The 26,486-nt window shown below is 54.2% G+C and overlaps 3 protein-coding genes across 8 annotated transcripts in view; all 3 read left to right on the top strand.

Moving 5' to 3' along the window:
- The window catches only part of NSMF (NMDA receptor synaptonuclear signaling and neuronal migration factor), a 39,416-nt gene extending 32,421 nt beyond the window's left edge, over positions 1-6,995 (top strand). For all 4 annotated transcript variants that reach the window (XM_065737659.1, XM_065737660.1, XM_065737661.1 and 1 more), the window contains 4 exons: positions 133-212; positions 1,736-1,838; positions 2,187-2,262; positions 3,998-6,995. In XM_065737659.1, the coding sequence (XP_065593731.1) occupies positions 133-212; positions 1,736-1,838; positions 2,187-2,262; positions 3,998-4,095 (357 nt within the window). In that variant the 3' untranslated portion in view covers positions 4,096-6,995. The remainder of the gene's footprint in view (positions 1-132; positions 213-1,735; positions 1,839-2,186; positions 2,263-3,997) is intronic.
- Positions 1-26,486, top strand: part of PNPLA7 (patatin like phospholipase domain containing 7) — a 198,824-nt gene that overhangs the window by 168,457 nt on the left and 3,881 nt on the right. The gene's annotated exons all lie outside the window — the stretch shown is intronic.
- Positions 12,945-25,692, top strand: TPRN (taperin). Of its 2 annotated transcripts, none has more exons than XM_065737678.1 (4): positions 12,945-14,876; positions 23,568-23,757; positions 24,133-24,257; positions 24,582-25,692. In XM_065737678.1, exons 1-4 carry the CDS (start codon positions 13,005-13,007, stop codon positions 24,642-24,644), a joined length of 2,250 nt encoding a protein of 749 aa, XP_065593750.1. In that variant the 5' UTR covers positions 12,945-13,004; the 3' UTR covers positions 24,645-25,692. The 2 variants fall into 2 exon arrangements, with proteins under 2 accessions (XP_065593750.1, XP_065593749.1); XM_065737677.1 differs by having other exon boundaries at positions 24,130-24,257.

Genomic DNA, 26,486 nt, shown 5'->3' with positions numbered 1-26,486 from the left:
GTAGGAGCAGCTGTGCCAGCCTGGTGTGTCTGCTCTGCTCCCTTGTGGCACTGCTGGGTATGGCTGCAGTGAAGGAGGAGTGTCTCCAGGGTCTGTTTCTTGAGGTGGTTTGCATCTGTCTCTCTTTTGCAGGGGGGTCCAGGTCACTTATATTTGCTGAAGAACAAAGTTGCCACTTTCGCCAAAGTGGAGAAGGAGGAAGATATGATCCTGTAAGTGTGTGTGTTACATTCTAGAGTAACGTAGCATCTTTTCTGCTCTGTTTGCTTTATGTTTGTAGCACACAGCCTAGAAGGAGAGGCACAGGTTGCTGGATGGTTTAGCCTGGGGCAGATGAAGCAGAGAGGGAATTTAATAGCAGCTGACAACTCCTTGAGGGAGAGTTGGAATGATGACAGAACCGAGCTCAACCCAGGGCCGGTGCAGCTTTGGGTCAGGTCACCTGAAGATTTATCTGCTGTTTGGTATGTCTCTGGACTAGAGATTATCAAAAGAGAAAAAAGCATTTCCTCTCTTAACAAAGGCTTTGCTGACTAGAAGCCAGAACATGCACCTCGTGCCTCCAGGGCTTGGAAGTAGCTGAGGTAGCTTTTCTTAGCAGGTGACTAGTGGCAGAAATCCAAGCTGTTCCCCCACAGCTGTCTCTGATATCTGCCCTTCTAAATGCAGGGGGAAGTGGAATTTGTCTCTGCAAAGCCAGCTCAAAGTCCAGCACATTACTGAGGCAATTCTGCTTTTCCTTGCAGAGAGTTAAGCTTTGCCTGTTTTGCTGCCTGCCTCCTTGTGCTGGCTCAAGTGTAACCTAATAGTGCTTTGTGGTGGGGGAGAGCTTGTATACCAGCCTGTTTCTACACAAAATATTGTTGGCACGAGAGCTGAGTATTAAAGTCAACCTCTGCTCAGTGTTCTCGTGCTCTGGCACAAGCACCATCAATAAAAGGCATGTGTGCACACGTGCTTCTGAATGCAGAGCTGGTCTGCAGGTGGTAATTAGGGGACCTCCAGAAAATGGTGGGCATGCAGCTGAAAGGATGCTTGGAAATGAGCATCTCCATCCGAGCTGTGCATGTCTGGGAGGCAGTCGTGAGAAGAGCTTATACTGCAAACAAACATCTGATCACAGACTTCGCAGAGGAGCTGCTGGGCTTCAGAGCCCACCAGTCTGCTCTGATCCTCGTGCAAGGAGGGTCGCTGCATCTCATGTCCCTCAGGCACAGCATGCTAGTCAGCAGTGAGAAAAGTAAAGCGGGTCTGATTTCTGGTGGGCAACACGAAGCACTTAAAAGCTTGCCTTGGTGTAGTCTCTTTAGCTACATGAAAGAAAGATCTCTGTTGCTGTTTGCCGTTGATTTCATGTACTGGAAATGAAGCGTTGCAGTGCTGACACTCATCTTTAGAAAGGGCAATTGCTGATAGAAATGAGAGAGGGGAACTGGGAAGGAACTGCCACGGACAGTGAGTGCCTGGTGCAACTGCCAGTTTAAAAACACTCCTGCTGGATTTTACTCCCCTTTCTTCACCTTGGAGCTCCCTTGTCTCAGCTCCTCCTTCCCTACCACATGCCTTGGGGCTGAGAAGCAAGCTCTGCCCCTGCTCTTCCTTGTCTAAGACCCACCAGCTCTTCCCCAGCAGCTTGCTGCTCAGGTTGTGAGCCTTAGGCCTCTCCGGAGCTGTGTGTGCTCACACATCCACCTGAGGAAATAAACTTCTAAATGATCTCTTTCATTTCTTCCAGCTTCTGGAAGAGGTTGAGTCGTCTGATGAGTAAAATCAATCCTGAACCAAATATCATTCACATCATGGGCTGCTATGTTCTTGGAAACCCCAATGGGGAGAAGGTAAGAGCTACCTGGGTCACCTCTGTGGGAATGAGTGCTGAGCAGCACCAAGCCCAGGAAGGCAGCAGGCACACAGTGCTGTTAAATCCTCTTCTGCTGTGTGGAACATGCTGTGTCCTGTCCCACCAGTGGCCGTTAGTGGCTGAACCATCCTATGGACTGTGCCATCCCCAGAGGGCAGGGGAGGAACGGTTATGGCATGCAGAAAGGGACAGGTGCTGAAGCCTATGGGAGAACAGTCTGTCCAAGCATTTGATTTATTTACAGCTGAACGGGATTTAAGGGACATGTAGTCCTACAGTTCATCTGTGTTTTCAGCTCCTAACTTTCTGTATGTTTTCCTTTCAGCTATTTCAGAATCTGAAAAACTTAATGAATCCTTATAGGGTTGCCTTTGAGTCTCCACTTGAACTATCAGCTCAAGGTAATTTCTTTTCTGTGCAAAGAACCACATCTTCCAGATCAGCCTACTTCCTTCCATGGGCGTCTTCATGAAAAAGCAGTTTTGAGTTCCCTTAAGCCTTGCCATGACCTTTTTGCTTGTAATCACCTTTAGTGTGGTTCATTTGCTGAGCCTAGCTTTCCCTGTGCAATCCCTCCATGTTCACATTTTAGCTGTCCTTCTTGTTGTGCCTGCAGAGCCTCATCCCGGGCTACTGGAAGTGACAAATAACCTAAATAATGAGCTGCTCTGCAGGCTGAATTTGGGAGATGCACCATTTTGCTGGGGCACATGAAGCCTGTGGGAGCAGAGCTCCAAGTGTGCTGGAGTTTCTTCTCCGTAGGACTCAAGCTGCTGGCACCAAGCAGGTTGTCTGAGTCGCAGGTGATTGGATGGAGCCCATTACAGCCATTCTACATCTCGGCCCACTTGGCTTCCTTGTTTTCTTTCCCTCATAGCTCAAGTTATTTCAAGGGACTGCGGAGCTTTTCCTGTTCTTTTGTCCGTGCATTTATAGGTGCAGTTTCACAAGTGACATTCTGAAGTTGCCCTTGTTTCTTTATCTCTGCCATACCCCTCAGGACTTTCTTCTTTTGGGGTATGAAGACACACAGCACTGGGCTGTAAGCACTTGGATACTTCCTGTGCTGCTCACAGCTGACATCAGCAGTGCTGGCTTATTCTTAACTCCCCCTTACCGTGTAGGAGCGTACAGGAGCTGAGCACAGCAGTGCTGTGCAGCATTCCCCATGTGTGTCCTGCCGAGGTTTGGTCACACAGACCCACAGAACACAAACATGCCCGTGCCAAGGGGCAGCTTGCATTCCTGGGTTCTGCACAGCCCAGCAGGCAAGGCAAAGCAGCAGATTCAGTGTGCATGGATTTGAGCAGCTGCTCATCCAGTGGGCTGGGCCGTGTCTGAATTTATCCTGTTGATCAGTCTGGGACGCACTAAGAGTGTAACCTCTCTAATCCTTCTCAAAGTCATCTGAAACTAATCTTAATCAGGCCTCAAAAGCGAAAATCTCTTCCTTGAGCCCTGAGCCCGGGGTTGTTTGTGCCTTGTGTTTTTCGATGGCACTTGCTGCTCCCTGAGCACTGTGCTCAGCCTGCAGCTGCCTCGTGAGAGCCCACCTTCAGTCCAAGGTGCAGAAGTCACATTAGTGTGTGCTGCTGAGCCTGTTGCTGTAAGAAGAGACAGCTCTGCTGGCCAGGGACAACCTGTAAACATCCATTTCTCCCCCCAAACCCACAATTTTTGTTTTGAATTTTCCACATTGAACGATTTCATTCTTTCCCCCAATTTTTACAACAAGTTCACTCTTGATGTGTAGCATTCTAATGTCTGTGTAGTGCTGCCTGCTGCAGGCTGTTGGAGCTGCTGCCTGGTACTCTGCAGGTCCCTCTTTCTGCAGTCAGTGCAGAGCCCAAAGCCTGGAGATGCGTGTTCAGCTCCCACCTCCACGGACCAACCTTGCCAGGGAATTGTGAGGAGTCTTTCAGGGTCTGAGGATGTCTGAAAAGGTGCTTGCTTCTCACAGGCACCTTCACGTGCCCTGGGGTATGTGCTGCATGTTAGTATTCTCCAAATGAGACATGCAGGCAGGTTCTCCTGTGCCCCTGTCTATATGGGCATGCTGTTTCGTTCTGCTTTTGGCCTGCCTCGTTTCTCTGTTGTGCTGCAGCATGTAACCCAACCCCTTTGCTTCGTCTCTAGGTAAGCAAATGATTGAGACTTACTTTGACTTCCGCCTTTACCGCCTCTGGAAGACCCGCCAGCACTCTAAACTATTGGATTACGATGACATTTTATGATCTGGAGAAGACTTTGCAAGAAGAAGTTGATCGCCAGTGTCCAAGAAGTCATGCTTATTGCAGAGAGACTCTTTTATTGGCACAGGGAGCCCTACGGGAGGCAGCAGTGCTAAAGGGAGGGAAGAAGGAGCCCTCAGAAGTGGATCGGGAAGAAAGTCTCCTGGGTCAAGAGAGACTGGAGGGGATGGGGTTTGGCACCTCACTCGCCCCGGGTCAGAGCCATGGTGTCTCAGGACGAGCTGTGTGAAGTGAGGACAGGATGGAGTTCCTTGCAGAACTGAGCTGTTTTGGGTCAGAATGGGCCAGATTTGATTCCAGGTCCTTTTAAAGACTTTCAAAGCTCAGGTTTTCTTACAAAAAATACATAAATAAATAAATAAATTACCCGTGCACTACGACGAAGAAGTGACCAGAGCACAGAGGAAGGAGGGTTTTGTACTCATGGGACCTGCTGTGCCTGGGGATCTTGGAGAGCAAGGACTGCTACACCTACTCCTGCAAGCTTACATCAAGACGATCCAGTTGCAATGTGAATATATACTGGAGTATAGAATTGAAGTCTAACTTTTTTGGGGTTTGTTTCATAGAAAATAAGTGCAATTTTTATAGAGAGGAGGATAAAATCCCTCCCGATATTTAATTAGTTAAAAATAACACACCAGTAACCAATAGATGAGGTATTTTTGGTCTGCTTGAAAATATATTCAGAATGGTAATATATCTTCTGTAGACATATTTAATCACCAGCAAACATGGTTTTAAGGTAACCTGGCAGACCCTGCATGTCTGCTGCATTTATTAATCCGGTTTGGTTCATTACTTTCAGAGTAGCTGTGTTGCACAAATTATATGTGCTCTCACGAATGTATATTTCTCCTCCAATTAGACACAACTTCGTTACTTTCTACTTTGCTGCTTGCAAAACTATGTGACTTTAGTTTTGCTGAAATATTTTAGGTTAGAAATACAGTACCTGGCCGGGAAGCCTCGGCCGGGTTCACTATGCTATAAAAATGAATTAGAAATTAATAGCCATGGTAATTGTTCATGCCAGTGTTTTGCAATGTGTTGAGAGGTGAGTTCTCTTTCTAGGCTGCTGTGCCGAGCAGCGAGGTGAACCCTCAGAGCCCATCAGAAATCCTCCAAGGAGAGACTGTTCCCTGAGGCATGTGGAAGAAATGCTTCCTGAAGAGTTCAGGGTTTGTAGCATGAGTTTCAATCTTCCCTGTGTTCACTTCAGTGCGAGCTGTTTGTGCATAGGTCCTTTTTTTCCAGTGCTGAAAAGACCTGTTTGTTGGGCAGAGCTGCTTGCATCCCTTCCTGCGCAGGACGAAGCAAACACAGGGCTTTGTCGCAGCAGGTGTGGTTTGAGAGCCCAGGTTTGTACTTGATATTTGAGGATATATTTCAGAATAGATTTACTTTCTGCTCCTTCAGCACAGGGACTGGGTTTTGGTTTGGGAGGGGTTTGGTTTGGTTAGCTCCATCTGCAGCTCTCCAGAGGATAAATAATGCTGTTTGCAGTCCATGTGGGTCACCAGCTCCTCTGGGAGATGACACGCTGCATTTCTTATATGAGGAAAACGTACTGGAGGTGAACAGGGAGGGATTGTTTTCCTGCTTTCCTGGTACCTAAATTGTTGGATTGTGAAGTGACGGCAAATACCTGTACAAACCTTGTTTTAAATACTTACGAAAAGAAGTAGTTGTTCTGATCTGTAGAGTACTCCTCCCCTTTGTGACGTGTGTGTGGTGTAATTCTGGGGCAGAACTGCCAAACCGTGTACATTTAGAGCAGTTTCATAGCAAAACGTTTGAAGAAAGAACGTACAAACGGTGAATGAAGAGAGGAACAGGTGGAGAGAGGGAGAGGCTGGAGCTGTGGAGGAAACACGTTGAACTGAATGGGTCGGAGCTGCTTCCCCACTGCTGGGCTCCATCCCAGCGCTGCGCAGGCACTGATCCTGACCCGGTGGTGTTTGCAGACCTGCAGTGAAGGGACAGCCATTTTTGGCAGGGAATGCCACATGTAAAAGCAAAACCCACGTTGTTACTTAGCAGCTTCCCCCAGCTGTGCTCATGAGAGGTGGGAGCTGCGGGTTTAGAAAGCAAGGTCCTATGTTACGTAGAGAATGGTGGTGGCAGGATTACAGTGCTGGTGCAGAGCCCTCCCTGTGTGACCCTTTTATGGTTAACACTCCTAACTGGAGACGCAACGACTTGTTCTTCCTCTTTCTTTTCTAAAGTAAAATCCCGATTCGGTGAACTTGGTAGCATGAATGTAGCATTGTGGAACTGTTGAAAACCTTCACCTGGGGAAGGGCCGTGTGTGTACCCACGTCAGTGATTTGTCTGTAGGATTACTGTGTTATCTATTGCATTGACCACGTGTAGAACTCGGGTTGCAGAGTGGAAAGGTGTTCCCTGCATAACCTCCGTAGGAAGATGTGTGTGGGAGCCAGCAGCACTGACTGTTCTGCTGCTGCTGACTGCAGCACAGTGCAGTGACAGTGAACACGTTTCTCTCTTTCCCAAAGATCTATATTCGACATAGTTTGTGGTGTTTATGACATGGGTGTGTTGTTTCTATTGTAGCATTCGTTTGACTTGAGGTGAAACACTCTCAAAGCTGTGACTGGGCAGACAATAGAATTGTGATGTTTTCTGTGCAAATAGTGTCATTGAAGTGTGAACCGTTCAGATAGAGAGGAAAAACTGGGAATTCTGCCCCTTTTAACTGCTTGAATTTTGTAAGTGGCTCTGCCCCAGCACGGGCCTTCCTCTGATCTGCTGTTCCTGCAGCTCCAGGGCTTGGATTTGCCCTCAGCAAGGGCAGGAAAAGGCAGGACATCCTGTGAACGGACTGTGTCCTTGTTAATCCAGAGGGAAGTGGATTAAATTGGGATCAAGTGCACCTCAGTGAAGTGTCAGAGTCTGTGCCCTCCTTGGGGCAGTGTAGGATGTGAATCTGACCCTTTACCCGGGCTGAGGAGCACCAGTAGAGAGCTCTGCTGGGCTCACACTGGGAGCAGCTTTGGCAGCACGGTCACCATGCTCCGGGAGCTGGGGGCATCTCTTTGGATGTGGCACATGTCCTGTACAGGGTTTCCTAGAGAGGCTTTTCTCCATTGGCTGGGAAGGAAGGGAAAGAGCTAAAAATGGTTACCTAAGGGACAGAGAAAGAGTCAGAAAACCACCACAGCTTTTTGCATCTCCTCACGCTGCAGCTGCCAGCTTCCTTTGTGGCTGACCTCCAAGCCTGGGATGGGAAACACACATTAGCAGATCAGCCCTTTTATTGTGTTAAACCAGTAAAAACATCACAGTCTGTGTAGCTCTAGGGAAGCATCTGACTGCAGAAGGCAGCAGCCAGCTCGTCCTGGCCCTGCTATGTGCACAGTGGATTCCCTCCACCTCGGAGCTCCCCATGCCCACAGGGAGCTCTGCCTGCCTCCCAGCAGCTCTGCTTTGCTGACAGTGCTCTGGAAATGAATTGGTCCCTCATTTCTCAGCCTGGACACGTGTGGAGCTGGGCACAGGTTTCCTGCTCCTGCGCCTTCTGGACAAGGGCATCTGTGCTTTCACATCACCTCCTGAGGCAGCGTCACCATTGCCTGTGCTGTGTGTGTGTCTCCAGCTCTGGGCACACAGTTGCTCTGTGAATAGCTGCTGCTGCTTCGGGACACCACTGTGAGTGACCTGCAGCTGCAAGTTCCTGTTCCCAGTGCTGTGCTGCAGGGGGACTGCAAACACTGCTTCATCACCTCCATGCCACACAAGTGGGGGTGGTCAGAAGAGCGGTGCTGATGCTGAGCCCAGGCCCTGATGGGCGCACAGCACGCTGGCTCTGCTCTCCCATACATTCAGCACCAAACCCAGTACCCATGGTTCAGGATGTGATATGTGACTGTAATTCCAAATAAAAATCCCTCCACGGCCTTTGGCAATTGGCAGGGGTTGCCGTGCAGCCGGGGACGAGCAGGGTTGTGTCATTCTCCCTCGAGCCACGCTGCCAGCAGCAGGAAGCAGATCTGCAGCCACACGCTGAGCTGAATCACTGCTGCATTTCCTGATGTTCCCTGGAACTGATGATGCAGACAGAGCTTCCTGGAGGATGACACACAGATCTCCTCCCCGGGGCCACCGCGAGGCAATCCCACCCCATCTTCCAGGGCATCGATAAAAGTAGTTTGTGATCTGTATTTTGTTCCACTGACCCTAGAGCATCTGTGGCTTTCTGTGTTCTTCATGGGACTCTGTTGTATTTCTCAGGCATGGAAACACAAGCCAAAGTCAACTGGAAACTTACAGTCTTGATGAGGAAACCAGGCTGCTGCTAACATAGTTTACTGGAGTTGAGTGAGTACATGGGTGGTTTAATGACCGTGAACCTGACAGCAGTTGCCGTTACTCCCGGGTAATTGTGCTGTGCAGTGAGATAGCAGGGCTGGCTGTCTACCTGAACTCCCAGCGATAGCAATGGCTGCTTCGATTCGAAACCAAATTCTGCCCAACGTACTTCCCATCAGCGTGGAAAACTTGGAAGACTGAAATTACAGATGTTAAAGTGAAGAATCCCCCTGAAGAGAAGCTGAGCTGCAATTATTCCATAAACACCTAGTACACATTGAAGAGCTAACACGACCTGATTTGAGAGCATCCTTTATACTGAAATACATAAGGACACATCAAAAGCATCTGAGGTCTTGCAATGTAAAGATGGGCAGGCAGGCAGGCAGCGCTCGGTTCTGGGCACTGTGCTCTGCATCCACACCAGCTGATGGTTATCACAGCAGAAGTGGCCCCAGAGGGGTTCCCAGGCAGCAGAGCCATGTGTGTGCTGTTGTGACAGCACAGCCTGCAGTGTGAGCACGTACAGCAATAAGCTGCCAGCACAGCACCTCCTCTGCCCCTGCTGTCCTCGGGTTCTGTGTGTCTGACAGTCATCTTCCTCCTGTGGCCGTGGTGAGCTGTATGCAGCAATGATCCGTACCTGGGGAACGGCACCGAGAGGGCTGTGGCTGTTGGTGTGGGGTTGGGTTGCTCCGTTCTGGCCCTGGCTCAGGACAGCATGTGTGCACACAGGTGGTGTTCAAAGTTCCAATGGAGAGCAGGGGCTGTTGGGTTTTGGGGTTTCTGTAGGGCTGAAACTCAGCTGTACCACGGTAGTCTCCACTTGAAGGTTCTGTTGGTGCAGAGCTGGGAATTCAAGCACAGCACAGGAATCCTTGTCCTGGCTTTTGAGATGCCCTAAAACCACCTCCTGTGTACAGCAGGGGGGGTGCTCGGCGTGGGATGCTGCTCGCTGTGCAGGCACCAAACCAGACCTTCTGTTACGGGCTGGGGAGGACTGAAGAAACCGAGTGAGCAGTGTGTGCCACTCGGCAGGGAAAGGTGCTGGGATCGCACCTGAGTGAGCACGGAGGGCCCGAGATGTTCCTCGGTGCGTTTGCTGTTGTTCTTTAACACCACTGTTCCTGGAACTGGGCGACTTCAGTGGCGATGCCAAGCAACAGCCACAGCAAAAGCCGTGCTTGCAGGCCTGGGAGGTCAGCGTGCTTTTAATATCTCAACTATTTCTGCAGAGTTCATGCAGCAGTTCTCATTTCCAGCTCCTTTGCTCAGCTGCTTGGAGTTGGAGATGTCAGCCCCAGGAGAGGCTCTGGGATGGAGGGCTGTGCTGCATGGAGGCAAACACTGCTCAAAGGGAGATCTGGAAAAGGGAGCTTGCCACTTCTGAGCTCAGCAGGCCTGGCTGCAGCGTGGGAGAGGTGGAAGGAAGCTGCTCGGCACGGCCAGGCGTCGGGCTGGCTCTGCTGGGGCAGCCCTGTGCTGTGCAGGAGCTCAGCGTTCCTCTGAGCCCATCTGCTGCTTTGTGTATGATAAGCAGGTTTCAATGACGTGAATGTTTCTAGGTTTTAAGATGTGATTTAATAAAAGGAGACATTTCCGGGAACGGAGGTTTTCTCTTTTTATTTTTTATTTTTTATTGTTCTCTGGCTGAGTTCACAAGCCCAGGAAATGCCACTTGGCAAAGCCCCCTCGGTGCCAGCGGAGGGAGGAACCGGCGCGGGGCTCTTCCCAGCGGCAGCAGAGGGGGAAACACTGGAAACTACAGAGCAGAGCTCAGGGGGTGCAGTCGGGGTGAGCCCTGGGGGGGGAAAGAAAGCAAAAGCTGTGGGTGCTTTAAGCGTGAGACATTGGGGAGGGGGGGGGGGGGCAGATCCTGCAGTGGAGACAGAGCGAGGACACTGAGCACAGCCAGGAGGATGGAAGACATCATGCTCCCATCAGCCGCGTTCTTTGTCCCCGCTCTGTTTAACTGAAAGTGAGCAGCTGTGTTCAGCACCTCCGTTGCTGAAATGTGTACCCGCAGCCGCTCAGCACACAGAGCCGCGCGGGCCGGGCAGCTCCCATCCTTCCTTGCCATCCTTGAGGGCACCACTGCTCTATCTGGGATCTGTCAGCAGTCATTTCTGCATCCTCCCCATCTGGAAACATTGCTGTCCGTCCTTCTGTCTCATCGGTGGCAGAGGATGGAAATCACTTCTGCCTCCCCACCACCACCTGTGCTTCTGCCAGGGAGCTGCTGCTATCCTTCCCCCGGTCACCGGTACCCTGAGTAAGCTGGTAGCCAGAAATCCTGTCCTTATTCCTCACTCTGGAGCCATTTACTCTCCGTACTGTGCTGAGTGCTGCGGGCCCCGCTCCCTCGCTGCTCCCTCAGCACCCGGCTGCACCCAGGCTCGTCCCTGCGCATCCTTTCAGTGGCAGCTGCTGGGTGTGAGCCTGGCACTGCCGTGTCACACACACCTCATCGCACTGCCGCTTGCAGTTGTGCCGCTGTGATACTGTGAGCTCGCGCTGCGCGGTGGCACTCGGCCATCCCACGCTCCCGGCCCTGTCCCCTGCCATTGTCACACCTGGGTTTTGTAATCGAGGTTTTGTGCCAGAACATGAGAGCTGAATGGGATTCCCAGGAGCTCTCTTGGTGAGAACACTCGGCTGCTGCTCCGGGGTATCCATGGGTGTAAAAGCAGCGATGGGGGATCAGCTCCAGAGCGTTCAATAGTCAGCCAAGTTTCACTTTTCAGGCCCTCACGCTGTTTCAGGCTCGGGCTAGAAGAAAAGCAGTTGGTGGGAGCTGTGATAGCAGGTCCTGGCTGGCAGGGGAGGAGTTGAATAACGGCAGGATTTTTGTCCACAGAGGCAGGAAGGCATGCAGCAAAACCATCAGATGTCAGCTTCGGTCCCCGCAAAGGGAGAGGTTTCCTTTGTACCAGGTGCAGATCAACCGTGAGATTCATTATTTCAGGATTTGTGGGCTTTACACGGGCTGAAAACCCAACGAGACAAGACCGCGAAAGAGAAATCCACCGAGATCCACGAGCACAAAGGCGCATTGTTGGCTCTGTAAGTGCCTGAGCCGTGAGTCACCAGAGGCGGGGAAACATCACTGCCCCTGCCCTGTCCTCGTGCTCTACCCCGGGCACCCACTGTGGGACACTGGGGCCACGATGCGGGATGCTTCTGAGACCCACCCAGTGTGCCAACCTTAAACCAGCCTCGTGTTATTAAAGCTTAACGGCAGAGAGCTGCTTCCTTCCACCGAGCTTGCCCTTGCACGCAGCCAGAGCAGCAGCAGCAGACGTGGACGTTGTACCCTTTCCAGGCAACATCGGCAATAAAATCCCAGCAGCTGCTGCTCACTTCCAGGTATGGTTGAAGGAGTACAAATTGCTCCGCTTTGGCTCAGGAGTGCAAAGGTAGGGGCCTTATCAGCAGGACGCAGCTCTCCCTCCAGTAAGCAGGGCTGTGCGTGCCCGGAGACGCTGAGCTCAAGTGCCCGCGTCGCGCTGGGGTGCGGCTCCGTAACGCCCGAGCAGGTCGGCGCTGAGCGGCTGCGGCCAAAGGTTATTTGCGTCACCGCGTGCCATTCTCCTCCATGCCTCGCAGGGGGAGGATTTCAGCGCACAAACAGTGTTATCTGAGGCATGGAAAGCCCTGAGCGTTTCCTGATGGCGCGGACTTCCCAGCGAAACGTGGTGGCAGCTGATAACAGTGCCTGGAAACAGCGCTGGCGATGCTCCTCTCTGTGCCTTCGAGTGGAGCAGCGATGGCAGAGCAGTGAACGCAGCACGAGGAACGCTCCTGTCTGCACGGAGCTGCTGTCCCACGGTGCTCAGCCTCCTCTCACCTCATCCTGCTCCACATTGCCTTCCCCAGACACACCCGCTGTGTCTGGGGAATCCTTTCCCTTGATGCCCTCCACATTTGTTCCTCCACCGAGGGTGTGTGCGTGTGTGCAGAGAGCAACAGGGCCTCCCCTTTGTGGAGTTATGTGCTGTGGATGAGGATGCATGTGCCTGCGGGTGCGTGGCCACGGCAGCCACTGGGGGCAAAGCGTGGCACAGCCGGGACCGTCCCTGGTGCACGCAACCGTGTGGTTGCCCACGCTCTCCCTCGGTACCGTTTAAAATCGGCCACCAGTGGGGGTCCGCGGGGCTGCGGTTTTAGGGCCCACTCTGTTTATCGACAACGGGATACGGGACGCGGAGGTGCACTGAGTAATGACGCTTGCAGACGGCACAGCATCGCGAGCAGCCACCGAGTCCCCGCAGGGCAGAGAGGCCCCGTGGGGCGGACCGGAGCGCCGGGACCGCGCCCGCACGTCGCGGTTCGGGCGGTGCCGCGAGGAACCGAACTTCCGACGTCTCCGCGCGCCCCGTCCCACCCGCGATACTCCACGGCCCCGAACCCGCCCCGCCCCGGGGGCGGTGCCGCTCGGGGCCCCGCTCAGGTGCGGCGGGAGGAGGAGGAGGAGGAGGAGGAGGAGGAGGAGGAGGAGGCGGAGGAAGGGGAGGAGGACGCGGCGGCCGCGGCGCGGCAGTGCCCTCAGCACCGCCGCCATGAGCAGCGCGGAGCCGCCGCCGCTCGGGGCCGGGCCGCGGGCTCAGCCCGCCTGGAAGCGGCAGATCCTGGAGCGGAAGCGGGCCAAGCTGGCCGGGGCGGCCGCCGGAGAGATGGAGCCCGCGGCGGCGGCGGCGGCGGGAGAGCGGCTGGTGGTGGCCGAGAGCTTGGGCCCGCTCCGAGAGAACCCCTTCATGCGGCTGGAGAGCGAGCGGCGGCGGCTGCGGCGGGGGCTGCCCGGGCACGGCCCCGAGACGGAGCGGCCGCTGCGGCAGCTGCTGGAGCTGTACAGCGCCGTGCCGGGCATCCGCACCATCCGCGCCGACAACATCCTCATCATCGAGTCGCAGCCCGACTCCGCCGCCTGCTTCGCCGCCGGGGACGCGCCGTCCGGGCGCCGCCGGGAGCGCTCCGCCGCGTCCCCGCCGCAACGCGCCGACCCTCTGCGGGAGCTGCTGGCCCGACGGGGAGCGGCCCTCGCCGAGATCCGCGCCGACCAGGTCCTCATCTACGAGGCGGCCGAAGCGCCGGAGCCGCCCGAGGCCGCGGAGCCGGGCACCGTCAGCCGTCTCCTGGAGAAGTTCGGGCAGCGACCGCGGGGCCGCCGCCGTCGGGGCGGGGAAGTGCCGTCCGGGGCCGCTCCCGCTCCTTCTCCGACGGCGCCGGGTTCCCCCCGCTCCCCGGTCCCGAAGGGCGCCCCGACCTCCCCCCGGGCTGCCTCCCCCCGGGCTGCGGTCCCCCAGCCGCTACCGGCCCCCCCCCGTGCCGTCGCCCCTCGTCCCGCGAGTCCCCAGGCGGTCCCGCCGCCCCCCAGGGCCGCGACCCCACCGGCGGTCCCCATCTCTCCCCCTGCCCTGCCGGCTGCCCCCAAAGCCGCAGCCCCCCAGGCCAACTGCTTCCTCCACAAGATCGGCTCCAACTCCTTCACTGTGACCCCCCGGGGACTGCCCCCCCCCAGCCGCGTCCCCGAGCCCACCGCCAGGAGCGCGGTGCCGCCCAAGGGGCCACCAGTGCCATCCACCAGCGCTGCCAACGCCAGGAGGCCAAAGCCGGAGGAGGTCGAAGTGGCTGCGTCACCCCCGCCCAGTGCCAGTCTGGCTCCCAGTGCCACCCAGCCGCTCTCCGCGTCCGCCCCTCGGGCTGGGGGCTCCTTTGAGATCCACCCGGCCCCCAAGCCCGACCTGGCCGCCATCCCTGCCCACGACCTGCAGGCTCAGGCCTTGGCCAAGCTGCGCCTGAATTCACGCAACTCCTTCCTCTTCGTGCCCCGCCGGGAGGGTGGCACGGCTCTGCCTGCAGCCCGGGGCACCGGGACGGGGCCACCGCCGCCGACCCCGCAGCAGAAGGTGCAGAAGGAGCCCCCGCGGGTTTCCGCTGCGGAGCACGAAGAGCGCGTCGCTTCCCCGCCGGCGCCTCTGGATCCGCTGGTACCTGTGACTTACATCGATGACATCGTGGAGCCGGACGGTGGGGAGCTGTCCCCCAGGGCTGCGAGGACGGAGAACGTGGGTCAGCCCGCAGGGACCGGCCCTGACCTGGAGATGGAGTTCTCCTCCGTGTCCCTCTACAGACCGCACTCCCCCGGGCTCCACCAGAGGGGGGGGAACACCTTCACTGTGGTGCCCAAAAGGAAGCCCGTCACCTCGGGGCCGCAGGGTCTCCCTGAGGCTGGTGGAAGGCCCCGGCGGGAGGAAGAGGAGGAGGAGGAGGAAACCAAAGGAAGAGGCAAAGCTGTGGAGAACGCTGAGGGGCCCCAGGTGGGGACATCCCATAAAAAGCGCTACCCCACAGTGAACGAGATCGAAGTGATCGGCGGGTACCTGTCCCTGGAGAGGTCCTGCATGAGCAAGAGGGGCTCCCGTCGCAAGAAGGTAATGGCCTGGGGCACGGCTCAGAGCAGGGCTGTCCCAGGAGCCTCTCGCTGCCTGCCCAGCCGTGCGAGCTGCGGGGCAGGGGGTGGGCAGCACCTGGGACCTCTTCTTGGAGTTACAGCAACAGAAAGTGAACGGACTGTGGTGTTCAGAAGGTGGAGGAAAGCTGTGTGCTTGGGACTGCGGCTGTGCTGCGAGCAGTGAGCTCCCTGGGGTTGCTGTGAGCTCCCTGGGGTTGCTGGCGTTGCAGAGTGCAGTGCTGCTTCCCCGCGTTAGGGACCTATTGGTAGAGGCTCAGGATTAGGGCTCTATGAGGCAGAAAGAGATGAGCACCAGCTTAACTCCTCCTGATGGGATTATGCTGCCTGTCCCCTCCGGGGCTGTGCATCTGCTGCTCAGAGCCGCTCAACTCCCAGTGCTCCGCGTCCCACTCTGGGACACACACGCGTAGTGCTGAGCTGTGGGTGTTGCTGTGTGAGCAGCACAGGGCTGTGTCACTGCAGGCCCTGATTCCTGCGCTGTGTGACAGTTACCTGAATTGCTCGGTGTGTTTGATGGGCGGAATGCAGTGGGTGCCTGAGGCGCTGCGGGGCAGTGCGAGGAAACGCTCTGAACGGGATTCGTCTCACTTGGGCAGAGTGCTGCTCCTCTTGGCTTAATGTGATGAAGCTCCTTCATAGGAGCTCCCCGTGTGTGGTTAACCTCCTCCTGCCTGAGGCGGGCGGCAGATCTGAAGCGGGGCAGGCAAAGCTGCTCAGCAGTTGCCATCCTTACACTGTACAAAAAGGAAGAAGGGTGATGAGGGCAAAGCTAGTGCAGCGTGGCATGAAAGGAGGACAGACAGCAGAAGGACACAGAGGAGCACCTCCGTCCCTGGGGCTGTTTGAGTGCTGCTGGGCACAGTCCTGCACGCTCTCTCCCACTTCCACCTGCTCCTGTTTGAGAGAGACACCCAGAGCTCTTTCCCAGCCTGAGATGCCATGTGGCTCTTTGAAACTGGTCGGCAGCTGCTCTGTCTGCCGGGATCTGTGCGTGCAGGTAACGGAGCTTGCTGTGGGTTGTTCTGCATTGTAATGGGGTGGGAGCATGCAGAGGGATCTCACCTCTGCTAAGAGAGAGGTTAAAGGCAAAGGAATAATGAACTGTCACGCTGCAGAGCTTGAGAGGCTGAAATAAATGGAAAAACCCTTCAGGAAAGAAGGCCCAGTGTGAGGAGAGCCTGGAGGTCCTGGCTGTGCTGTGGCCTTGCTGTGGTTTTCTGCCTGCTCCTTTCCCTGCATGGTGTGACTTTGTAACTGGGGTTCAGGAGATGCTGTAGCAAATGGAAAGATTTCTGTTTACTCTTAACCCAGAGGATGTTTGTGGCTTTTACTCTGGATAATAAGGCTGAGTGTTGATGCCTGAAAAGGAAGGAGCTTGCATGAGAACGCATTCCTTGGTCTGTTCCCAAGAGATCGCAGTGTGTCGTCAAGGCAACTGGCCAAAAATATGAGTTCTGTTTTGTAGACACTGTTGGGGCTTTCAGAAACTTGGTTTTGGGCTGAGCTGGGCAGGAGCAAACGTTTCTGTGTGCCATCCCCTTGGGCTGCTGAGCCACCCATCGCTGCAGGCTGGCCCTGGCCCATCCTCAGGGTGTTGTGGCCAAGCCCTGCTGGTGGCATCACTGCACGTCTCACTGCTGCTCAGGGCCCTCAGGAAACCATCTTTATTGCTCCAACCAAACAACTTAAGTATGTGAAGCGGCCATTTGTTTTGGGCTGGGGCTGTCTTCTCAGCCTGGATGCTGAGCTGGTGGGAGGACAGAAATGCAGGGGGGGGGGCGGAAAAGCTGTCCCTGCTCTTTAGCATGGGCAGCTCAAGCTGCTGAGGTGGGAGAGGTATTCGTGGAGCTGTGATGGTGAATGTGGGGTTGTGTGGGACAGGCTGTGGCCAAAGGGGACAGAGACCTCACCGTGCTCTCAGCAGGCTGCCTGTGTGGGCAGGAGTCTGAGCAGTCGTCCTCCTGCGGGTCTGTCCCGCGGTGGTTCGGGTCTGTTCCTCCGCTCTGTGGCCATTCCAGGGAGCCTCCATGCCATACTGCCATCAGTGCAGGTGCAGCAGGGCTGCAGAAGAGGCTGGCTGAGCTGTCAGTGAGGACAGGATGTGTGCACAGGGATGGGAGGAGACCTACTGACCCTTGTTCTAAACAGGGCACCGGGGAGAGGATGCTGAGCGTGGCTGTGACCTCTGTGTGCTGCTTGTCTTCATCCTCTGTTACGGCAGCAGAAGGGAGGAGATGTCAGCCTGTCAGCATCCCTAGGTGGAAGGGAAGGCTTTGCTGCAGGATGTGGATCTTTTGGATCATGGAGGATAAAATCTGGCTTGGGTGAGTTGACAGGAAGCGATCCTTGGTTACCTGCCAGAGTAACATACCTAGGGTTGTCAGCATGGTAGGAATCTGAGTTTCTGGTCGACGTGGCTGGTGTGTTGGAGTGAGCCCTGGGGAAGGACTGCTGGCTGCTAGGGTGCCCAGGATTTAGCTGTCTGGCTTTGGGCTTTGTGCTTTCAGCATGGTGGAGGTTGGACCTGCCCATGAAGTCCTGCATGCACAGAAGGTACCTGGGCTGTACTCATCCCTTATGTCTCATCAATTCAAGTCTGTTTTTTGCCCTCTTGGGAAAGGTGACCTCTAAGCCAGGCCACCCAAGTCCTGTGGGTTTCAGGGTGTGAGACCAGCAGGCACCATGTTACTGCTGGACAGTGAGCAGCAGCTTTGTGCCAGCAGGGCTTACAAGAACAAGACGGGTGGGATCCGCACGGTTGCAACCAAACGCTTCCCCACTTCTCTGCAAAACCACCAACAAAGGCTGCAGGTTAGAACAGTCAGGTTTAAAATGTTTTGAGCAGCTTAAAGCTGGAATGTGGCATGCAGATACCCATGTGAATGTCTGTTGGATGATTACCGCATGCATCCTTCAGCAAAGGCAGGGCTGGGCAGCAGTTCTCTTGGTGTGACATGCTGAGCTTCTCACCCCGTAGCTCTCCGTCTGCTTGCTTCTGGTGGTGGTCGGTGGGAAGCAGGTGCAGGCTCAGGATGCTGGCAGGGGTGAGCACCTCCAGCTGTTGCCCAAACCTGCTTGCAGCAAGCCTGTGCAACGTGGGATCTCAATGCTGGCAGCTGCTGGTGGTGTTGTTTGCAGGGTATGGCACATATAGGTTTGCCAGGTAGTGGAAGCAGGATTCTGTCTGCAGAAACCTGAAGAAGTTTCTGTCCCCTCTGTGTTTTGGAGGGCTCAAGTCGAAGTTTGGGTTTTTTTACCTTCTTGGAGAGCTAGTGCCTTACTGCTTTCTGTTCCTCATGCTTTGCTGGCAGCAATGCGTGTGCCACCTTTAAGGAGGGGCTGTAGTATGTATCTGACTGGAACGTGTTGAATTTTTGACAGGTGAGGTCAGCGGAGTTCTGCTCAGAAGGTGCATGTCTGTGCTCAGCCCGGGTCCCTGCCCGCCAGAGATGGTCTCCAGCAGTATCAGTGTGAGCAGGACTACCCCTTTCTAACTCTGCTGATTTTTGGACTGTGCAGCTGATGGCTGAAGGCTGCAGACAGCGGTGGTAGAGCCTAAAGCAGCTGGCAGGCTGGGCCTGAGCCTTGGTGTGTGGCTGTGCTGCTGTTCTGTTTACTTGCTGCCTGCCTGCACCTTCAGATGCAGCCCAGCACCAACGGAGCAGATGAGTCACATTCATGTCCTCAGCAGTGGGACAGCTTTTGCAGTCTGGGGTTTTCCTCGGCCTCACCCCGTGCTGAGCTGCTCCTGCAGTCCTATGCTTCACTTGCACCCATCTCATGTGCGAGAAATGGGACGGAAGGGCTAAAAGAAAAGCTCTGAAGCAAATCAGAAGCTGGCAGGACGTGCCCAGGGCTCTGTCTGGCCCCAGAACGTGAGGGATTCAGGGCACTTTGTGCTCTGGGTGGCAGTGCAGTCACACTGAAGGCTCTGTCATGCTGAGATGCTTTGAGAGCATCCTGGGAAGATCCGGCGCTGTTAGTGAAGGCGCCAGGCCCTGGCACTGATTGCACCATGGTTTTGCCTGCTCTCTTTGTGCATTCAGAGCACGCCATGCATGCAGGGAGATCTGTCTGACCCTTATGAGCTGAGTAATGCACGGACTCCTTGTTGAGCCGTGGAAGGCTGTGGCTCTGGGTGCAGATGTGCAGAGGGACGAAGGGCTGCTTTGGTGAATCGCTGCTTTGTGCCGCACCACTTGTGGCCACTTGGGCACTGGGGCCTCTCATTGGCTGGCATGGTGAAGGGAAGAGTTAAAAAGAGCTGTGTGCCCTGCGGTGCCCTGGGGATGTCCCTGCCCCGACCGTTCTCAGCAGGAACTTGAAACTTCCCCACGTCTCGTGCGAGGTGTTTAATATTTCGAATCTCCATGCCTTGCTCCTGTCTGCCATGTGCTTCAGCATATTGATTACACAGGGCTGCCTTTGTGGGTTGCCTTGTAAATGGAGACTTTCTTGCTCTGCCTGGTGGTTGGGAGCTGGGATGCAGTCCTGGAGGCGGTCTCCCCTTTGCCAGCAGCACTGTGCTGCCCCGCTGTGCTTTGCTGTAAATGCTCAGTGTTTTTGGCTCTATTCGGTAAGTAACTCAGTTCTGCTGTTGATCACTGAGTAAAATTGAGTGTTGCTGTTGGAAAGCGTGTCTCAGTAAAGCACGATCAAGTGAACCAAAGGTGGAACAGCCAACAGAGCTGTACAGGGCAACAGAAAAATGCCATCCGTCGTTTCTGAGCACAGCTGGGCAGCTGTGGCCAGAGCAGCATGGGGTTAGCCTGGTAGAGGAGCCACGTCTTGTCTGCTCCATCCGTAGGGAATTCCAAGGAAAAATCCTTCCTTTGTGTTTCAAGGAAAGGCTTGAGATGTACAGAAGCTCCTTATCTTCTCTGGAATGACAGCCAGTGCCTTGGCGATGTGCTAAGGCCACTGCAGAGCCGTGCATAAGCAATGTGCCTGGGTTGGGCTGGCACAGGTTTGTGTTTCAGGATGAGTATAGGCACGTTGATGAGCTCATTGCTAACTCCTCTGGAGTGGGTGAGCTTCCCAAAGAGCCTTCATCTCCAAGTTTCAGAGAGGAAACTGTGTTGCACGATGACTGTATAGCTCATTGACTGCAGTGCCTGGTGAGGAACTGCAGTTCCTGTGGAAGTGATCAGCTTTGGAATGCCACCCCTTGTTGAGTGTGTGAGCACGGTCAGGCTGGGCCACGTGGACTCCTGTCCCCTGTAAAGTGTGTGCTTCTGCCCTCTGTGCCCTCTGTTTGTCCATCGTACCCCATGGCAGCTTGGAGGCTGTTGAGCTTAACAGCTACTCCATGCCCAGGGTTTGGTGCTTGCTCAGCTGCCCGTGCTGTCGCTGTGGATCTCCTAGGGATGCTGTGCAGCAGCACGCTTCCCAGGGCCCCCAGCTGCCCATGCTGCAGCTCTCAGGTCCCTGATGTGATGTCTCGGGCTTTTGTCTCATTTCTTTGTCTCACTGAGTAAATCTCTGATTACTGCTGTGGTGAAACAGATGTAGCAAAGCTCAGTGTAAGACCATATGGGAGTGTGGGTTGATCTGCTGTCAAAACGCTGATTTTATTCATGCTTGATTGAAGTTTCAGTCAAATCCTGCTCAACTATCTGTGCTCCCTGCAGGTATCAGCCCAAACCCTCTCACTGCTGCTGAGAAAGGTGGAGGCATTTGGCTGACCAGGCGTGAAAAGCTGCTGAACCAGCTGCTCCAAGTCACAGCCAGCAGCTGCTGGCAGCCCACATGTGCCCGAGGGCTGCAGGAGACAGCACAGTCCCTCATTTTGTCATTTCAGGATTACATTGCTTGGGGAGGAGAGTGGTTAGAGGGAATTTAGTACCTGAGAGGAGCAGCTCTGCCATTGCTTTGGCTCTGCTGCACCTGCCAAGCACGGTGCTGATGGGTGGAGAAAAGCCACAGTGCAGAAACTGATCTGCATCCTCAGCTCCAGGAGCCCCGTGGTTTGCCCTGGTGTCTGTGTGCTGGGAGCAGGCAGTGGTGCCTTTCACTGCAGTGACTTTCAGGCTTCCCACCCTGACTCAGAGGTGAGGGGTCTGCCAGCCTTCCTTGTTTGAGGGCAGGTGGCTGTGAGTTGGTGGTGTTTCTTTGTCTGGGTGCAGGCTGGGTCCTGACAGCATCTCTCAAAACAAGGCAGACTTCTCTTGTTCCTTTCTGTGTTCCGAAGCCGTGTACAACTACCAGCATCAGGCTTGCTGGGCAATGTTTACCCTGGCTTTTCTTTCCCAAGTACACTATTACTCATTACTGCTCAAATCCTAGCAAATAAATAAATGATTTTTGCTATGGCAACAAGAACCCAGTGGCTCAACAGCACAATATTCCCCCCAAAACTGGCTTTATTCTTCCCAGTGTGGCTCCGATTGCTGAGAGCATTCCTATATAGGTGCACGCTGGGGTTGGACTCTGGTTATGTGCCACAGTTCTGTGTAGAGCATTCCAATGAGCAAATACCACTAAATCCCTGCAAACACTTCCAGCTGAAGGCTGCAGTTTTCCTTCCCATGCAGGACTGGGGCTTGAGCATGCCTGGCTCTTGGGATGTGTTTTTCTCCTAAAGAAATAACCCCATTACCCCTGTGTTCCTGCAGAGCCAGGGCTGCTGAGCGTGCCATTACTGAGCTTCCAGTTGGTTTATTCCCAGCTGCTTCCCACTCTCATCATAAGCTGCTCCTGTGCTGTTTGCTTTGCCAAGGTGTGTCCTTGGGAGCTTTATGGCATCAGGGCCCTTCCGTGGTGTGTAGGGGTGCGGTGTGGGGCTGGAAGTGCTGCAGGTGGATAGCTTCAGCATTGCCTCCTAGAGCATGGCAGGGAGCTGGTGTTGGCCACAGACAAATGGGAGCTGCTTGGGGTTCAGGCCTGCTGCCTGCAGGGCTGCCTCTGGATGCTGCTCCTGCTGGGGCTCTGCTGTGAGGCAGGGCTGCTTTCTGCCCTTGCTCCGTGCACAGCTTTAGTCCTGACGGGTCTTGAAGCCATATTCCTTACAGCTTTCCTTCTGTTAGCAGAAAACACGGAAAACCGTGCTCTGTCTCCTAAGCTTGGATGGCTCAGTGGCTCCCGGGGGCCCAGGGCAGCTCCATCCCGCAGCCCCCAGCCTGGCAGTGCTGCCCAGACCCACACAGAGACACATTGTGAGCTGCCTCAGGCCAGGGAGCATCTAGGTCAGCAGCTCGGGGAGCAGCCCAGCACAGAGACATCCCTCTGCAGCCCCCATCTCTGAAACGGGAGCTGCTGGCAAGGGCCGTGTGCTGCTCCCGAGCCCGACATGTGTTCTGTGTGTGAAGGAGTGTGGTACATGGGCAGGTGAACTGATTTTCCTTCCTGCTGCTGATTGCACAGGATCGGAGGAGCCCTGAGTTGTCCAGCTCCTGCTGCCCGTGTGCTTAATCCTGTTCGTAACCCTATTAGCTCCATTTTAAATGCAGTTAGAAGTGAAGGGATCAAAACACCCTTTTGGGCAGCTGGTCCTGAGCCCTGATCCGCACTGGCTGGATACTCTCCTATTTTTGGCTCGAACATATTCCTAGCAGGCTTATCCTTGTTTGTCTGCGTTGTGTGCTGGCATCAGCAGTTCTTTGCTCCTTGGTGTTTATTTTCTTGGGTTACTTACAAAGAGCTTATATGCTTTTCCTCGACCTCTGTCTTTGTTGGTGTCAGCAGGCTGAATTTCAGCTCCACCTGCCCAAGGAAGGTGAGTTGATTGTAACCAGATCTTCAAAGCTGTAGGTAATGATTAGGACAGCTTTGAACTTGGAAGCCTTCATCCACAGTTAGTGTCTGGGTTTGGCTTTTCTGCTCTGGGGAGGTTGTGCCTTCCACTTTTATTCACACGTGATGAAGTTTTCACCATTGCTGAAGTCCTAAGGAGGCTCTTAGAGCAGGGGTTGGTCTTAAATGTCTGCCCTTGTGTAGGGTTCTTGCTGTCTGACTTTCCTACTGACCCGTACAGTTTTGTTTTTTAACCTTGACCACATTGCAAGTTGGAGTCATCATCATTTTTCAGTCTCTCAGTTATCTCAAAAAGGTCATTAGTGAGAATAGGTAATAAAACTGATTTGGAAACAGCACCTGAAGGAGCTCGCACTTACCTGGCATGTCTGCTCTCTAATACTGCCTGTGACCATCTCGCCTCTAGCTGCTTCTGGCATTAATCTGTTTGCTGCCTAGTGTAGATAGTTTCTTGCTGTGATGTCCTCCCCAGAATGTGGTCCTGATCACTGGTGTTTCTGTAGCCTAGCACATAGGAACTCCAAGTTGTTGACAGGTGTTAAGAGATGTCACCTTTTCAACATGAGGATGCTTTTCTTTCCTCCTTGGCAGCCCCACTTGCCCCAGGGGTCGTGCAGCAGAGCCCTGGCTGCTGGCACCGCAGTGTGAGTGGTGGCCAGGCGTGTGCTGGGGCAAAAAGCTGGAGTACTTTGGGGGTTCCTGACTCTGTCCCATCTGTTTGGCTGCCTGCCTTCATGAAAGGCTTCAACAGGGCATGTGGGGAAAGGTGTGGGAGGACACGACGCCTTCCTTATGGGATGGTGAAGCTTTGGGGTGGAGGAGGGCTTTGCTGGCATGAGCAATGGGAGCAATGGCTCCTCACGCTGCTTTCTAATGATTCTCCTTTGCTGTTGTCTAGATGAAGATCTCTTTCAATGAGACAAGTTTGCAGACCATGTTTGAGTATCCGTCGGAGAGCTCGCTGGCAGAAGAGGAGGAGGAGGAGGAGGAAGAGGAAGGACACGCTTCTGAAACAGAGGAGGACAAGTCTCACACCTTTCACATTCCACGCCCAAACAGCACTTTGCACCCCAACGCAGCTAACTCAGGTGGGTGAGGTGGGTGCTGCGGGGTTATTGGCAGTGTCTGACCCTGTCCATGTTGCCTACAGCCCAGTATATGTGCCCCAGACACCTGGAAATGTGTGGCAATGTGACAGCAGGGTTGGTTTTACTGGGGACAGGGCTTGAAACCAGATCAGGGAAGTCCCAGACCTCTCTCGCATCTCTCTGAGATGCAGTGAAACTTAAAAATGTAAAACTTAAAAGTACCCTTTATTTTGAGGGGTAGGTGGTGCTGCAATGCCTGCTAGCAGCTCTGGGCCTGCTGCAGGTTCCTTGCCCATCCTGTTCCTGCCGTAATCCTGGCCCTTCTTCCTTTTGGGGTGGTGAGAAGCATTCACATCAGCTTTGTCCTTGCAGCAGATCTATCCAGCTACACCCCAAAGCACTCTGTGAAGTTCAGCGAGTGGCAGGAGCAGAAGTATGAGGAGGTGCCTGCCAAGGGACCCCTCCTGAAGGAAGCTGATTCCCGTGGGAACCAAGTCATGGTGAGACTTCAGAGCGGTTTCTGGCTTTGTCCTGTGCTCTCAGTCCGGGCAGCGGGTGGGATGGGATGTGCCTCCTCCAGAACAGCTGTCTGAGGGCTGTGGCACACCTCCCTGTGCGGTGGGAGAGATTAATGCAGGCCCTGTGACCACCAGCTGTGTGTGTGTGAGGAAGTCCTAAGGCTGCAGGGCACTTCTAGAGGGGAATGAAGGTACTCGTTAGCCCCAGGCAAGCTGCCACCACAGCCTTCACCACCCAGATCTGCGGGTACTCAGTTTGCTTTCAGTTTGGTGACGACTCCATTTTCAACTCTGCTTTCTGCACAGCTCACCCCAGCTGAGAAGGGTGGACTCTCGGGCTTCAGCAGTGAGCCTGCTCTGTACTTCTGATGTACATCTTCGAGCCTGCAGCAGCCGCTGCTGGGCAGAGCCCGCAGTGCAGCGCCGAGAGCCGGGGAGCACCGCCCGGGTCCCTCCCTCATCTCGGATTTCACGGGATCCTGCTGCCAAGGGAGGACTGGATGCCCTCGGCTGTCTTTGGAGAATATTTGCACTGGGTTCTGGGACCTGAACTGCTGTTTTTTAACGCGTATGGTTTATTCTCCCTGTGGCCTTGCATATTCCTTGTTCAAGATCAGCTGTCGATAGACATCTTAAAGCAGTGTGCAACCCCAGGATGGACGTGGATTCTCTCAGTGGGCCCAGGCAGTGTTTGTAATGCTTCTCTCATGAGAGGCCCCGGTGAAGGAAGCTCAGGGCAGATGCCAGGTTACAGTGGCTGCCTACTGGGAGGACTGCTGAGGGCTCTCGGGTTGTTCTCCATGTGTTCCTGGGCCTTGTTTCACCAAACTTCATGGAATTCATGTGCCAGTTCTGCTCTTGTGAAGGATGCTGAGTGCACCGTGTGGGGTGGGCAGGGGAAGGAGTGCCTTCAGCTTTAGCTGTCACTTCTGCACTGACAGCAGGGAAGCGCCCGGTCCGGCTCGAGCCCCGTGGGGGTTCCTAAACATTGGCCATAGCTTTGATCTCGTTGTAACTGCCTCTGCTCTCCAGTCTCTATTAACTGCTAATTGTGATTGATTGCCCTTTTGTTTTGGCATCTAATGGGGCCAGGCCTGACATCTGTGTGTCTTTCAGGTGGTGGGGAGACTTGCTTCTTGCCTTGCTCACACTGCTTCTCTATGCAAAGCACAGGAGGACCATTTCACTCCTTCCTTCTGCAGAACTTGAACAAGGAATATAATTTTTTTTCTAGAGTTTTTATAGTTCTGTTGTAATTGTTTGATGCAGCCAATATGCAAAGGAATCCGCTAGACTCTTCCATTTAAATTTTCTACTACTGTACGCTCAGGGTCAAAATTGCACTCTGGAAAAGACTGAACACTGCTGCTAATGTGATTTGTACTTCTGGGATTAAAAGAGACGCAGTTGGAATAGACACAGCCTCCATGGGCTTTGTGAAATGGGCGGTACCCAGTGCATGGCTCTACCCCAAGGACCAGGCTGCCATCTTTTGGTGGCTTGATGGGTTTTACTGGTTTGTGTGTTACATACAGACAACGTCTAGCCAAGCTGACATCGATCTATGATCTGAAAATGTTCTTCATACCTTTTTATATCTTGTACTCTGGAAAGCTCAGGCTTTTGAGCTCTTGAGTTGCAGTGTCACAGATCTGTGAGTGGTGGACCCAGAGCTGTCTGTCCTGGCTCTGTTCTGCTGTGGGTCAGCAAGGGATGCTGAACAATATGCAAAAAGCTTTTATTAACTGTGGTATCCTTGTACCAGGACAGCAGCTGCCTCTGACCAATGGGCCTCACCAGGCTGAAGAACAGCTTTAGGAATGCTTTTGTCCAGGTGTTGGTTCTGAAGTGCTTGCTGGCTCACTGGCTTTGCTAGCATTCCCAATTTCTCCCTTCAGGGCATCTAGCAATGTCTGAGAACTCTCCAGAATCTGGGAAAGAAGGAAATAAAAACAGCTTATATTCTTTTGTATCAATAGTTCTCTCTGCATTCAGCTGCTGTATCTTGCAGCACGAGGGATCCTCCACCCCTTAGGGCCATACAACACCAAGAAGTTATGTGTTCTGTCTCACTGCAGGAATTTCTCTGGTACATGCCCGTATTCTGAATCAGAAATACCTTAAGCCATGTATCTGTCTTGGAACACAAAGCAGAGACCTTCCTGCAGCAGTTTGTGGATCCTAAGAGATGCTGATATTCAGGCTTTTGGA

Source organism: Cyrtonyx montezumae, unplaced genomic scaffold (assembly GCF_038088225.1).
Source record: "Cyrtonyx montezumae isolate F1298 unplaced genomic scaffold, pur_monq_1.0 scaffold_20, whole genome shotgun sequence".
Taxonomy (NCBI): Eukaryota; Metazoa; Chordata; class Aves; order Galliformes; family Odontophoridae; genus Cyrtonyx; species Cyrtonyx montezumae.
This window is presented reverse-complemented; position numbering and strand designations above follow the sequence as displayed.